The following is a 16,489-nucleotide window of genomic DNA, read 5'->3' as shown; positions in this document are numbered from 1 at the left end:
AAAACGACGTTTTCGTGTTTGCAGCTTAAAGTAACAACATTACAATACAGTCACGACAGGGGCACACACAGTTAAAGCATACTGGAGTCTTTGCGGGTGCAGACAGGGAACTAATTGTATGTGTCCCGATATTACTTCGGAACTTGAAAACATTGTCTTTCTGAAAAACAGTTAAGTGTTGTCACATGAGGAATTGTATAAATGTGTACCCGCACCACGGTACTGTTAATATTACACTTTTGCACATGAAATGACACTCTTCACCCCACTGATTACCACAGAGTTCCAATTAGGCTTCATACTTCTGTATAAGTGAGTGAGTTAACATTTAAAGCCGCATCGGCGATATTTCAGCCATATAGTGACCATATCAAATTATACAATACGTAAATTCAGAATAAAAAGCTGTCGACAAAGAACAGCAAAAGAACTAGACTATCACAGACATAGGTTTAAAACTAGTAAATGACCATAAACCTTAACTTTTCATATCAACACAATACAAAAGTGGGCCATATATCACCACCAACCAAAGGTAGGTCACTATACTGGGGACCTTGGGGACTTACAGTACCTTTGCAACCTGCATTGACACAGCAGGACTGACACATCACTTCAGTCATAAGGGATTATGGAGAAGGTTAGCCACAGATTAAGACAACAACATGTTCATCGATTAAAAAAACAAAAAACAATTGCGGACCATGGGTCATAGCGCCCTTTCAAGATGTCCCAGCACTAAGATTGCCTTGCCGTGTATGATCAAAGCTGTCGCGATGCGAGTTGCAAGTCACTTACCTGTTTGCTGGGATAAACGAGTCCAAGCTCCCTTTGGATGTTGTCTTATCACGGATCCGTCTGTTGAAATCACTATAAATCTCACTGACAACTCACACAGCTTTCTTAATGCATGCTACGTTGGATATAAGACAGTAACCAGCAATACCCACCTGTGATTTCAACAATGCGGACATTCGTGATCTGTGAAAAGAATGAGGGTCCCGAGGGGCCAGGGGGTAACATTGATTCACCTCCTTCAGCCTTTCTTGTTCACAAGGGGCCATGTGTTCGCTGTGAAGAGGTGAGTCCCTAGGGCGCGCCAGAAACCTATGGTAAACCGTGGCGTGATGCAGACAAACAAAGAAACATAATCTGGACAAATCTGGGATTTCTAACCAACGTCATAGGTTCTTGGCACGACAAAGGGACGCAACTCTGTACATTGATTTAGGTGCATTAGAGGACTTGGCCACCAGAGCCCATTTAAATGTGAATGAAATGCAAGTGATTGTAAACATAGCATTACAGCAGTCGGTTATTTGACAAAGATGATACTTTTCAGCGGTGTTCGTGACCCCTAGTGTTGAACCTCATTAAAATTCATGGAGCTATCACCGCTACAGCCATGTAAACGCATGGTCGCTCACTCGCTGAATCTTGCGAGATGGTCTATTTTTAGCAATTGAAAGGCATTTTGTTTGTGTCGGTGTATAGTTATGTTCTCAAAAACATGTCAAACACACATGTCAGGGAGGCGACCATGCATCCCGTTGTTGGTTCACTGCTGTCTCGTAAAGATCCGGGCTAGAATAGGTCTTCAGCAGCCCATGCTTGACGTAAAAGACGACTGCTTGTCGTAAGAGGAGACTATGCTTGTCGTAAGAGGCGACTAACGGGAACGGATGGTCAGGCTCACTAACTTTGTTGATGCATGTCATCGTATCCCAATTGAGTGGATCGATGCTCATGACATCAATCACTGGATAGTCTGGTCCAGACTCGATTATTTACAGACCGCCGTCATATAGCTGTAATACTGCTAAGTATGGCGTTAAACAACAAACAATAAACACTGCTGTCTCAAGCATATGCTTGAGGTGATTGATATAGTGTCGTCGTAGGTTTCAGTGGTTTAACTGGCGCACAATTTGACTATTGCTGACTACGGCGTTAAACAATAAACACGTAGTCGAGACATGTTTGAATAGGACCCTTTACATTAAAGTTGTAAAATACCTGAAGTGAATGTGACTGAATGTTGTTGAGCACCGCAGTCCAGCCTGTACCGACCACGCAAGGCCATCTGTTTCATCCTCTCATGTCATTTGTTTTGTGGTTGCGGCTGCGGTTTAGTGTGTGTGTGTGTGTGTGTGTGTGTGTGTGTGTGTGTGTGTGTGTGTGTGTGTCTGTCTGTCTGTCTGTCTGTCTGTCTGTGTGTTTACCACTTACACAATCTGCATAAAAAAGTAGGTATTACAATATGATTACCAATGTACGAGTGAACAGCGGCTTTTAGGCTGCAGGCGAGCCGGACATTTTAACACGATTTTATGGTTTGACCTGTAAATTTCAAGATTTCACGGATTCAAAGGCAGAGTGTGAAAGAAATTAGACATTTGTGGCCCAGAAATAGTGGTTCGTATATTATTCTTTTAATTGTGCGTGTTCTGAAATGAAGTTTGACTTCAATGATGTCTTGACATTGTTTTCGTTGCTTTGCGAATGGACGAGTGTTTTCTGAGTGATGGACTTTCAAATCCTCTTCTGCCAAATCCTTACGATGGTGGTTGACGGGGATGGCAACGCATATCGATCACAAAAAGGTTTGCAAACAACATTTTTTCAATATTTCAAGCATTTTTATAATGTTATAGTTTACTTTCATTGTCGGTTGTTTCAATGAGGAAATAGCTTAAATTGTTCCGATTCTGGTCACAATAGGACATGTCCCTAACAGTTTCATAAACATTTCATTTGTAGCAAAAGATATGGCTTCGTTAAATATTTTAATGTCATCATCGAAGCAGTCAGGGTTGCGGCCCAGAACGTCCCAAACATCCGATATCAAACTACCGTATTTTCTCTATTTGACACTATGCTGTCTATTAATTTCGCGAGAGCGCTTGACTCGGCGTGTATTAAAGACCTGGCTGGTATTAGAGACCCAGCGTGTAATAGAGGAAATATAGATACGTTTTGAGTTCATATTGGGGTGATCGATCGGCAGCCATTTTTTTATGAATTGATATGTAGGGTATGTATGTATTCATACGCACGTTTTTGTGTGAAAAAGGCTTAATATATTTGAAAGGGGTTTCCGTAGCAAAAATGAAACCTCTTTTTAACCAATCAGAATCAAGCATTCACCAATGTCATGGTAGAATTCTCGTTACGGCAAAACAAAGATCTGCGGACATGCAATTACGTCAGAATGACCTTTCGCGAACTTTGACCAACCAATGAAATGACTAACGAGACGTCGACATGAGCCAATCCAAAATCACCTTTCTGGAGCGGTATGGCACAAGTCTCAAACTTTCGACTTCTATTTCAGACTACGCTTTGAAAAACATTTTGACAAAATTCTCGATTCAAAATTTTAAAACTGAACAAAGAACATTCTGAATGTTTACTAGATGACCGATATTGTGTAGCAGTATTCCCTACGTGATGTGTAACGTCTCTTTTTGTTTATCCCATAGCGAAGCGAGCGATAGACGAAGGTTTTGATGGAACTAGTCGTACAGTCCGTAACTGTATTTCGGAACCGCGAGGTTGCATGATTAGACAACCAATTCCATCTGTCTGTCTGTCTGTCTGTCTGTCTGTCGGGGTGGTCAGACTCGGCGACCTCGTTGATGGCGTGTCATATGCAAAATCCATTTTTGAACGATTTATTCAAAATCACGCTTAACCCGGGGTTTCCGTCTCATGAGTTATGCATTATCGAAGGGACCAAAAAAACAAGGCAAACTAATACGCGCTTATGTACTGTCTGTGTTATGAGTGAGTGAGTATGGTTTTACGCCGCTTTTGGCAATATTTCAGCAATATCACGGCGGGGGACACCACAAATGGGCTTCATAGAATACCCATGTCTTGAATCGAACCCGGGTCTTCGGCGTGACGAGCGAACGCTTTAACCACTAGGCTACCCGACCGCCCCTGTCTGTGTTATGAAACCATTGGTTAGGGGCATTGAACATGACATGTACACACGCATTTCGGTATTTAGAGTTTGTCTTTTAGTGGGCGGTCGGGTAGCCTAGTGGTTAAAGCGTTCGCTCGTCACGCCGAAGACCCGGGTTCGATTCCCGACATGGGTACAATGTGTGAAGCCCATTTCTGGTGTCCCGCGCCGTGATATTGCTGGAATATTGCTAAAAGCGGCGTAAAACCATACTCACTCACTCACTCAATTGTCTTTTAGTCACTCTTCAAGTTTCAACACAAACATATTTTTATCTTTGTCGTATATTTTGGCTGTTTGTTCTTTTTATGTTTCAGAAAAACACACATTATTGGGGAGAAGAAAACGACATTCCGAAAAGGTGACGTTTTGCCTTCTACTTCAGGTAGATCAAACTTCGACCCTGCTTACTAAGAACGATATAATAATTGCATCATAAATAGTCCAGATCTTATCATTTTTTCTTAAAGGATTAAGTTTTGCCCTTCAATGACAAGAAGATTTCTGAACCATTCCCCAAATGTCTCAAACACTAGTGTTGAATCTTCACGAAGCGTCTTGCTATCCAGAACCCGTAAAAACCTGAAACGAAAAAAGACATGAATCATACGCATCATCTTATGATAACAATTCTGACATTGGCTTTTAATATTAATACATAGTATCCTTCACCGCCTGCAACCAATGACCCCCTTGTTCTGTCCATTCTGAGAATGTCCATGAACTTTCATCTAATTACTGACGTGGGCACATGTTCAGCGAAATTTGGCATTCACTTACTCACTCACTCTTTCACTCACAAACACCCACTTACCCACTCACTTACTCACAAACACCCATTTACCCACTCCTTCATTCACTCACTCACTCACAATAACCTATGTACCCACTCACTCACTCACTCACTCACTTACTCACAAACACCCACTTAGCCACGCATTCACTCCACATTTCAGAGAAGAATATGGAAGCGCATCCAGAATTTTTTTTGAATTTCTTTCCAGACCCGGACACGACCTCTGTCAATGCCCATATCCCCCGTCCCCGAACCTGTATTCCTCTAATGTTTTGTAATTGTTTGTGAATTTTTAAAAATTTAGAGAATCATCTTTTTAACTCGATATAATCGGTACTCTTATTGTCAAAGTAGGCTTCACGCGAAATATGGAACCATGGGTATTTTTCGATTGTACAGAGGACATCGAGTTAATTGAAGGTTTTTTTCTTTACATTAGCATGATCAATTTACCTTCCATGTGTTAAAAAGATCTTGTTATCTGCCACTGCTAGATTGGAGATAAATTTCAATCTGTGTGCATCAGTGAGTTTGAAGTGAGTTGTCCTCGCCCATCCTGGGAGTGAGTATCTGTTGACCACCGACGGTGACATGGTGTATGTACAATACAGAGTGGAATCTGAAAAAGATGTATCGTTTGATTTTGCTGTATTTATTTCTTTAACATAAATTGTAATATTAAAATATTTCTTTGCATAAAGAATGTTTTGTCAAAAACGTACAGTACAAAAAAATTCCATCATCGACATCATTTGACATCATATTTTAGATTCATATTTTGGTGCGTTTTTGTATTACGAACCCGTGCCAGGAGGCTTTGGTAAATATACGTAGCATCTACGTCCCAATCCATCATCCTTAACCGCTTCCTCGGTCTAGTGGAGCAGGAAGGTCGGGGGTTCCTTCCCCGTTTGCGTCATACCAAAAGACAGTTAAAAGATGTTTTTTTATTGTTACCCTGCCTGGCGCACGGCATATCAAAGGGCTAAAACACGGACTGGTCGGCTCGGAGTCAGTATAGTGTGTCTTAGTGGGGTATCCATCTTACACTGCAACATGGTACCTCAGTGGACTGGCATTAGTCCGGACTAGCACGCACGCACGCACGCACGCACGCACGCACGCACGTCGCTATATAAGTTATCTTGAACGCCACGTTAAACCTCAATTTACCTCACCTTCATTCCTAGTCGTGTGCACCACCTAGGCATTCAACCACTCAGCTGGTGACAATCATACCCCACAACGAATTATGGAGGTGTTCATATATGTTCTAACTTCAGCAAATAAATGTTTGGGTGTGTGGGTTTTTTTTAAAATGCACTGTATGGTATGCCAATGACCACAACTCACGTGACTGTCCAGAGTAAATGACCGCGTCCCTGAAAGGATATGCACTGGGGAATGACGTCAGAAACTTCCCAGAATGGTCATACTTCCTGATGTCCTTCTTGTACCGGCCATAAACGTAGACGACACTGGCATGAGAATAATGGTTCTATGATGGAGATACTTCGCTTCTAGGTGTACAAAAGATGTCGTTTTGTGTTTGTTTGTTTATTTCTTGTTTAACGCCGCACTCAGCAATAATCCAGCTATATGACGGCGGTCTGTCAATAATCGAGTCTGGACCAGACAATGCAGTGATTGACATCATGATTGACATCATTATCCTGACCATCCGATCCCGTTAGTCGCCTCTTACGACAAGCATGGGTTGCTGAAGACCTATTCTACCCCGGATCTTCACGGATCATGTCGAGTGTGAGTGAGTTGGATCAACGAATCACTGAACAGTTTTCCATTTTAACACTACGTTATGTAGGACAGCCCAAAGTGATGCAGGTCGAAGACATCTATGTTGGTCAAACCACAAACACAGATAAACCAGTGACGGATATCATGAGTACCGCCCAACGCCATAGGACAGACAATCAAACGAGCACATGATCCATTTAGTTCTCATGATGTTTGTTTGTTGTTTAACGCCACACTCAGCAATATTCCAGCTGTATGATGGTTGTCTGTAAATATACAAGTCCGGGCCAGACAATACAAAGATTGAAACCACGAGCATCGATTTAAGGAATTGGGATACGATGACCTGCATCAACCAACCAGCCTCTTAGTCGCCTCTTACAACAAGCATAGGTTGCTGAAGACCAAGTCTAACCCGGATCTCCATGGGTCTGCCTCTTGTTACAATCTTCGGATGCTGGGAACCCGAAACCCCACAGGGCACAAGCACATACCACCGAGGGGCGGTCGGGTAGCCTAGTGGTTAAAGCGTTCGCTCGTCACGCCGAAGACCCGGGTTCGAATCCCGACATGGGTACAACGTGTGAAGCCCATTTCTGGTGTCCCCCGCCGTGATATTGTTGGAATATTGCTAAAAGCGGCGTAAAACCATACTCACTCACTCACTCACTCACTCACTCATTCACTCACTCACACCGATTTAATATGGTGCGAACAAAATATACACATCTGTATAGGCAGTGTGCCTTAGACCACTGGTCCACATGTCCCATGACACTGTTATCACGACTATCAATCTTGGTGATCTGCGAATTTTTCAAAATTAAAAAAACGTTGAAACAAATGACCAGAGGTTCCGATACTTACTGTTCCCTTGTTTCAACGATGACCCGAGTTTTATTCGCCCTTCCTCGGAGGGCGACTGGGAGTTTCGTGATTATTTTACTAACAAGGTTGTAAGACCACAGCCCCAAGGAGTTGATGAAAAAAGCACGAACCACAACAGGGTCCACAGCCACGCTTGTACATGCCCCTATTAAGAAAATAGAAATTGGACAACTGGGGCAGTCAGTATTATCCCATATACTTTAATATTCAATGAATTCGAGTGAGTGAGTGAGTTGGATTTAACGCCGCTTTTAACAGTATTCCAGTTATATCACGGCATGTCAGCTAAATGTGGGAGGAAAGCCCGAAGTGATGCAGGTCTCAGACGTTTACCACTTCGGTGAAATCCACGAGCAGGGGTATGGTGCTGACAAACCTAGAAACATAATCGGGGAGAATCGAACCCACAATCATAGGTTTCTGGCGTGCCCAAGGGACGCAACTCTGCACAGCGAATCGCGTCGCCTTAGACGACTGGGCCACCCGTGCCCCCTTCCCAATGAATGAATTCGAAGAAGGTATGTCATCGGCCATGTTCGTACACACAAGCATAGCCAAGCATTTCGTTAACAATTTGCGGAGTACTTATTCCTCTTAATGCACGTAAATAAACGTCATTAGATGTTGGCTGCAGGTGTACATCTGAAACCCATGTCATGCAATAACTTTCAGAAACTGTTTCATGTTTCATATTGATAAAACCCGTCCTTGCAATTTATTTATAATAACAAAACCCTTTCCATAATGAAAATGAATAAAATAAATATAAATTGGCAATGCAACCAGTCTAGATGATCCGCCGAAACAGATTAAAATTTGGCATAACGGGCAAAACGGTTGCTAATATGTTGTGAATGGACGACTGAAAATCAGTGATGACACCAGGTGTTTGCATCCGACATTCACACAATTTGCAAAAAGGTAATTTTAAATATCCTGACGCCGTACAGCAGTACTCCTTCCATGCAAGGAACCAGACACGATGGTGCATTTACTGATTTTGTTAAAACAAGCGACAAAAGAATTTCCATAATCATAAGAAATTACAGTAAACTACGGTTATAACGAACTCAAAGGGACCACTAACTTTAGTTTTTTATAATCGTAGTTCGTTATGAGCATATATACAGTATAACAATAGCAAATAGTCGGGACAGTTCGTTATATCCGTCAGTTCGTTATAAGCGTGTTCGTTATATACGTACTTTACTGTATGTTACAAGCAGAGTCCAGTGTACGACTCTAACTGTATCACAAGATGTGTTTATGGATCACAATGAATTAATGATGATACCAAGTGCTCGCGATATGTTTATATGGTCAACGGTGGCATGAACACATGCAAAGGCAAGTAAAGAATTCAAAACACACAAAAATCAAAGTACAGAAATCGATCAGATACAAGCAGTATAATAAAATGATTATTTTTTTCATAATATGAATGAATAGCTAGGAATGTACAGGAACGAGCCTGACATTTGTGCATACATGTATCTTTCTAAAGACATTCTGATCGGTTCTCCCACACTCGTTCGTTGGGTTGCATTGGGTTTGATCAGGCTTTGGGGATGCTGATGTGTTTATAATCAGGGCACGTGATCAACCTAGCCGTGAAATCTGACAGGGGACACGTGGATAAAAAGACACAGAACACAAGGGAAAGGCTGTGAATGAACACCCAATTTGCTGATGAACCAACTCTTGGGAACAGATTATTGGTTGAACTGAGAACATTAAGTGTAATGTGTAGACGCGATCATAACAAGAAACAACAACACTCAGTCCTGAAATCCTTGCAAGCATGATTTATTCCCCTTCAGAGAATTTAGGGATCGATTACACAATCTATCACGTCACTACACGCTTGTAATGGCATAGCTTTGTACCGATAGGAAGTTGTTAGCACACGTTCAAGATGTAGCTGCAATTCCTGTACAACATGCCCAGTCATAATGAGAGTTGCCTGTCGGAGTTAATGATAACATGATGTATTGAAACTTTATAAAGACATGAGGGTGGTAACTGCTGGAAAAGGTAAGGATGCCCCTCAACGCAAAACTGTGTGACGATTATATCTGTCTAGATATCTAACTATAAGATCTAGACGAGAACACAGGCTATGGAGAATTGCTATAGACCAGAATACTATACTACTATGGTTAGACTTCATCGCTTTGGGGCAATGCCAAAAGAATAAAAAGAATGCATGTGTGGGTGATATCGTAAAACAGGTTTTTATGTCTTGTCAAAAAAAAAAAAAAGAACTATCTTGTTTGAATAAATCTTTGATTTAATTGATGTTAGACAGGTGATGATAAGTCTCATCTGCCTGGAGATGGACCTGAAACATTTGAGTGATTGAGTATTGTTTTACGCCGATTTAAGCAATATTACGGCGGGGTATACCAAAAATGGGCTTCACACATTGTACCATGTGGGGAATCGAACCAGGGCTTTCTGCGTGACGAACAACGCTTTAACCGCTAGGCTACCCACGGTCTATCAAGAAAAGAACAGAACGGATGTAAACCTGCAACCCACTTACCTCGGTCACATATCAGTGAACTCTTATGCTGTAAGGTAAGCACCTTTTCGAATCACTTGGCTTTCATATCAATATATTGTGATGAAAGCCAAGTGAAGTGAGCCTGATGTGTGTGCACAGTTTGTGCGTTTGGATCCGGCAGTGCTATTTACATTTCCACAAATAACTATGGGTGCATCAGGATGCTCATGTTTGATTTCTTGTAGACCTGGTGTCAACGAGTGCACTTCAAGGGAACCTTAACATTGAAGAGCACTTTAGCAACATCTAACACCTTCATTGGGATTTAACATACTCTTCAGTAATAAGACGCACTGACTAGTCCTTGTTATGTAATATTTGAGTGTGAAGTCAGTGAGATGATGTTTTATCAATATACTTATATTTTTACATATATTTATACATTACATCAGAGAAACATCCAGCGCGTGATATAGTTTTTGCAGGTACAATGATTGCAAGTCGTTATAATCAGAGAAATCAGTGACCCCAGCCCATCTTCTATGAACACAAATGAGAGGAAGTAATTACTATTTTAGTTTTCAAGACCTAAGGTTCCCGGCCACATCCTTATCCACATCCTTATCAACATCCTGCTGCACCGGGTGTTGCCAGCTACTAAACAACACTTATAACAGGCATGTTTGCTAGTAGATCATAGGTCGTTAGTCACCTTGTCATCTTGTAAGATCATTTACACAAATCTAATTAAAGTTAAGATCTTTGGATCAAACCTTACACAGTCGTGTGTCACGTTAAAAACAGTTCGCTGAAAATTTGCAACGTTGTGCCTATATTAAAAAAACATTTACCTTCTTGGCAACAGCGTGGCAACTGTGTACAGTAGGCGCCAACAGAAACAAAAGACAAGTATATGGAGAAAAATCGAGATAACATTTTACTGCTTAAACACCTACCGTCAATTATTTTCTCCGGCTTCTTTGAATTGCGTCCAACTTGAACATGTGTCGTAAATAATCCACCAGGATTTCTCTGGCAGACATAGAGAACATTTTCGGAGTAGTCCATGGCAACAACGTCCCCTTGGAACTGACCACCGGGCTGCCACCTGTCAGAGTTCAGATCAAGGACGAAGAGTTTGCTCGTCGAAATCGAGAAACTGTTGCTGGTAGTCACAGTCAGTAATCTTTCTTTCCCTGAAAAGCCTGATGCTGTTGCGATGAAGAACTGAGTGAGTGAGTGAGTGAAATGGGTTTAACGCCGCTTTTAAAAGTATTCCAGTTATATCACAGCGTGTCAGCTTGACGTGGGAGGAAAGCCCGAAGAGATGCAGGTTTCAGACGTTTACCACTTCGGTGAAACCCACAAGCACGGGTATGGTGCTGACAAACCTAGGAACATAATCGGGATGAACCCACAATCCTAGGTTTCTGGCGTGCCCAAGGGACGCTACTATGCACAGCGAATCGCGGCGCCTCAGACGACTGGGCAACCCGTACCCCGGATGAAGAACTGACTGAACACAAACAAGCTATAGGATGCATTCGACTGTCTTTAAATTGTCATAGTCAATGAGTGAATATTACTTTTTGCCGAGGTCAGCAAATAATAACTGAAACTGAATCATGTGCACCAATGGTGGACAGCCCGAGGAATGATCCACGTTTGTGGGGCTGGATGACACATTGTAATCTCCCGGGCCTCGTTAGTCTGTGCTTATAAGCACTGGGCATCTGTACGCCCGTGAAGATCCCAGGGTAGAACAGGTCTTCAACAACCCATGCCTGCCATAAATAGTGACTATGCTTGTCGTAAGAGGAGACTAACGGGATCGGATTGTCAGGCTCGCTGACTTGGTTGATACATATCATCGTTTCCCAATTGCATGGATCGATGTTCATGATTTCAATCACTGGATTGTCTGGTCCAGACTCGATTTTTTACAGACTGTTGTCATGTAGCTGGAATATTGCGGAGTGCGGCGTTAAAGAACAAACAAACAAACATAACTGGATATTTGTAACAGCTCCCGACCTTAGAATGCCCACGGGGATACGTCATGTCGGACTGGATACGAGCATATTACTCGTCTTACAAAGTGAATGAACTTTCAAATCACTGTGCGGACAGCTTGTCACGAGGATTAAAGCGACACTGATCGTGGTTCAAATCCAAATGTTGACCCTTTCTATGATAAACATGGCAAAGGAGTTGATTTTCAACTTTAAAAGACCAGGACAAAACTGAAATACTGTTCAACGTGACATGTAATCATAGACATGACACGCAGGCTTACAGTAAACAATATTTTATTCATTGAAGTATTTACTTCTCAAGACTTCACATGTATTTATAAATGTATCAAATATTACTAAAACGCTCAGTTCTGAATTAAAATGAGCGGTCGGGTAGCCTAGTGGTTAAAGCGTTCGCTCGTCACGCCGAAGACCCGGATTCGAATAACGACATGGGTACAATGTGTGAATCCCATTTCTAGTGTCCCCTGCCGTGATATCGCTGGAATATTGCTAAAAGCGGCGTAAAACCATACTCACTCACTCGCTCACTCAAGACTTCTGAATCATTTCAGGCTCTGTTGTTTAAAAAACTGTTTCTTCGCCCTTACTTAATATGCCAGATGCTGGCTTCTTTACTGTTGCTTTATAGTAAGCTTAAAAAGTTGGTTCCATTGAAATATGAGTTTACAATACACGTTTACACATGAGTTTACAATACACGTTTACAACATCACGTACACAGCGATACTAGTATATATCACGGTACAGCGTCTTAAGTCAAATAGACGATCAAAATATACCGGGACTGGTAGCCAAACTGACTCAGGCAATGCTGATCGACTGTCCTACCTTTTATAATTAATCTGTGGTTGATTGGTTAATTTGTTGTTTAACGCCGCACTCAGCAATATTCCAGCTATATGACGGCGGTCTGTAAATAATCGAGTCTGGACCAGACAATCCAGTGATTAATATCATGAGCATCAATCCACGCAATTGGGATCGATGACATGCATCAACCAAGTCAGCGAGCCTGACCACCCGATCCCGTTAGTCGCCTTTTACGACAAGCATAGTTACCTTTTACGGCAAGCATATTTAATCTGTGAGCAAATACTGTTGAGGGTGGCTATGGAACGGGCCTACGTGCAAATCTAATTGAATTTTAATTGACATAATGGTGTACTTTTCTGCCGGTCTTTCTTGAAACAAATTAAATTGATGATACACGCAAGTTTAGTAGTTACACCATGACATAACTTAAATATACTCGCTGACTCAATCACTCGCTCATTATTGCTGATCTTTTTCTTTAAAAAACGTATTTCTAAGCTTACAAACCTGATTGTGCCATCTTTGGTCTTGGTGTAGCTTTGCTTCGGAAGGATGCGTTTCCTGTGAATGCATATTGATTTATATTACAGAAGGAGCAGCATATATTGGGTATAGTCAGGTATGTTAGGATGGAAATACGGGTTTCTTTTAAACATTATCAGAAATAATGAGAGACCCGTGAAGACCCGGGGTAGAATAGGTCTTTGGGCAACCCATGCTTGCCGTAAAAGGCGACTATGCTTGTCGACTAACGAGATCGGGTGGTCAGGCTCGCTGACTTGATAGACGCATATCATCGATCACGATTGCGTGGATCGATGCTCATGATGTCAATCACTGGATTGTCTGGTCCAGACTCGATTATTTACATATAATATAGCTGAAATATTGCTGAGTGCTGTGTTCAACAACAAACAAAAGCAATAATGAGTGAATGAGTGAGTGAGCGAGTATATCTCAGTTATATCACGCAGTATCATCTAGATTTGGGAGTATCAGCAATATATATTTTGTCAAAAAAGCTCTGCAGCAAAGGTCACCATTATATTAATTAAAATTAAATTAAACATAGGCACGGTCCTTCGCCACTTTAAACAGTATGGTTCACAGAGGTGTTGCTTCTTTCACTGAAACGTGGATTTATATAAGTTAACTGAGGTCTTGTACGCGGGAACAAATACAAACTGCTCATGTCGGGTAGCCAGACGCTTGCTGGGACAGATCGGATGTATTTCAATTCTCTTTTTAAGATTATGCATTCTTCAATGACAGTATCTAATACAGACTTAACCCACTCGGAAATACACTCAACAGGTACATCGGATTCATAGGGTCAGTTTTTAGCATACGCATCGACCGCATTATTATTATATTAAAGTTATGAGCCAAACTGATCGCAGGCTGTTTATGATATTTTGGGTTATATTTGTTAATAACTGACGCAGGTTGTTATTGTCACCATTAGAGCAGAGAAAATCCACCATTCCTTCCCCTCTCTCTGTGATCATATTGTTTTATTACCTCCCAGATAGCTATATCCAATGACTAACTGAAAAGCATTTTACATGTACTGAGGCCCATGCAGACCGTGATTGGGGTGTGAACAAGGTTTTACACAATTCTAGAAATTGTGTGTGCTACATTACTTCCTGCTATACTATACTATTTATATCAAATCTGCGGCCTTTTGTCGCATTTATGAATAATACCAGATTAATTATTTGCTACATTTGATTTATAAATTGTAATTTCCCTTTTTACAAGTTTTGTGTTCATTTTTTAGTAAATGAATTTATGTATTTGGCGTTTATTGTGGAGTTTTATTGCTTCAGTGAATGAGTGAGTGAGTGAGTATGGTTTCACGCCGCTTTTAGCAATATTCCACCAAGATCACGGCAGGGGAGACCAGAAATGGGATTCACACAATGTACCCATGTCGGGAATCGAACCCGGGTTTTCGGCGTGACGAGCGAATGCTTTAACCACTAGGCTACCCGACCGCCCTCAGTGATGATGACTACCCCCTGTCTTTGGATTTCACATTTGTTATTCATCACACAATGGAGAAACGACTACCCATACTTATCACTTACCACCGCAGTACCCGGGTCCACGCAAGTGTAAGATGCCTTCCGTGTAATCATCCACTTGTACATTAGAGGACATTCCATGGTTCTCTCATCTGATGCCTGATGGTAGAGAAGAGGTCTGACGTTAACTTTCCCTTTATGTCGAGCAATATTCAAACATGTCCCGATTTAACAGAGCGCCATACGACTCAAAAGTTGTTTGATCAGGGTTACAACATTCAAGGTCTTAGCAACGTTTCACGACGTTTTAGGTCCTGACATTCGGTCAAATTGATGCATCCATTACCAAAACTATTTCCGATAATGTAACTTCCAACATATGTTCCCGTGTTTGTCTTAGTGAACCTTGGCATGAGTTTGCAGCGGTTTCCGGAACACCTGGTGTCGTCACTGTTTGGTGGTGATTCGTAAGCATCTGCTCATGATGTAGTCAGGATCGTACACCCGACTCGTCTTTAAGCAGAGATTTCTTATGAATATTACGGTGGCCCATAAGGGACATGGCGTCTGTTTTTCCATATTTTAATATTTCACTTACTTTTATCGTTACCTTTTGCAAATTAACACGTTTTGTCTTACAAATATATGATAAATCATGTGTAAAGAAGATATTGAATCGCTGAAAAGTGAAACGAAAATGTCAAAAACTAAAATGAAAATGTCAAAAAACAAAAACGAAAATGTCCAAAACTAAAATGAAAATACAGAAAACTATTTCCACCGCGGTGAAAACTATTTCCACCGCGGTGACAATATTACCAAAGCGGTGAAAACCATTTACACCGCAGTGATAATATTTCTACCGCGGTGATAATATTTCTACTGCGGTGTTAATTTTTCTACCGCGGTGATAATATTTCTACCGCGGTGAAAACTATTTCTACCGCGATGATAATATTTACACCGCGGTGGAAATAGTTTTCTGTACTTTCATTTTAGTTTTTGACATTTTCGCTTTTGTTTTTGACATTTTCGTTTTGGTTTTTGACATTTCCATTTTAGTTTTTGACATTTTCGCTTCACATTTCAGCGACTCAATAGCTACTTGAAAGTACATTTTCCATGTTTTCAGTTGTTTTTATACATGATTTATCACATATTTGTATGACAAATCGTGTTAATTTGCAAAAGGTTACGATAACAGTACGTGAAATATCAAAATATGGATAAACAGACTCCATGTCCCTTATGGGCCACCGTAGAATATGGCAATAATTTTGTCGCTTTATTATTTCCACGGTTGTGTGTCCATTGCCAAAACACGAACAGAGATAAATACAGTCCGTGTGCTGTTTGAATTTAACTTATGGTGTAATGGGTAGGCTCGTAACGTTAAGATTCAATTTCCACACTCACTCATCAGGGTGAGCAGAGCATATATCGTGTAAAGAAGTTATCTGTTTACGTCCAACCTTGTGGCATGTGGTATTCTTGAGCTGAAAGACCGTCCCGGAAGCAAATAACATTGCAGGTACTTCAAAACGTAATCGATCCTGACGCATCCGATGATTCCTTGACACCTTAGTTTACACATCATCACTCCAACTGGATCAGAACTATTGCTACCAGTTGCCATCACTATGAATATAACAGGTGAAAGAAGCTGAAGAAAAATGGCACTTCGCATCA

The 16,489-nt window shown here is 41.2% G+C and overlaps 2 protein-coding genes across 4 annotated transcripts in view; both read right to left on the bottom strand.

Moving 5' to 3' along the window:
- The window catches only part of LOC139447686 (high affinity choline transporter 1-like), a 28,364-nt gene extending 27,393 nt beyond the window's left edge, over positions 1 to 971 (bottom strand). For 2 of the 3 annotated variants that reach the window (XM_071229120.1, XM_071229122.1), the window contains exon 1: positions 799 to 916. The gene's annotated coding sequence lies outside the window, so the exon portion shown is untranslated. Of the gene's footprint in view, positions 1 to 798; positions 917 to 950 lie in introns of those variants that run through there. The other variant, XM_071229121.1, reaches the window with a different exon arrangement.
- A 3,463-nt stretch (positions 972 to 4,434) lies between these two features.
- LOC139448698 (uncharacterized) lies at positions 4,435 to 14,926 on the bottom strand. The gene is made up of 7 exons (XM_071230250.1): positions 14,857 to 14,926; positions 13,278 to 13,352; positions 10,875 to 11,114; positions 7,392 to 7,557; positions 6,120 to 6,244; positions 5,220 to 5,385; positions 4,435 to 4,552 (listed from the first exon to the last, which is right to left on the bottom strand). The coding sequence occupies exons 1-7, from the start codon at positions 14,924 to 14,926 to the stop codon at positions 4,435 to 4,437; spliced, it is 960 nt and encodes a 319-aa protein (XP_071086351.1).
- Positions 14,927 to 16,489: the final 1,563 nt, after the last annotated feature.

The sequence above is a fragment of the Haliotis cracherodii genome, unplaced genomic scaffold, assembly GCF_022045235.1.
Source record: "Haliotis cracherodii isolate W230 unplaced genomic scaffold, xgHalCrac1.p SCAF_7, whole genome shotgun sequence".
Taxonomy (NCBI): domain Eukaryota; kingdom Metazoa; phylum Mollusca; class Gastropoda; order Lepetellida; family Haliotidae; genus Haliotis; species Haliotis cracherodii.
The sequence above is the reverse complement of the archived record's forward strand: the minus strand, read 5'-3'. Positions and strand labels throughout refer to the sequence as shown.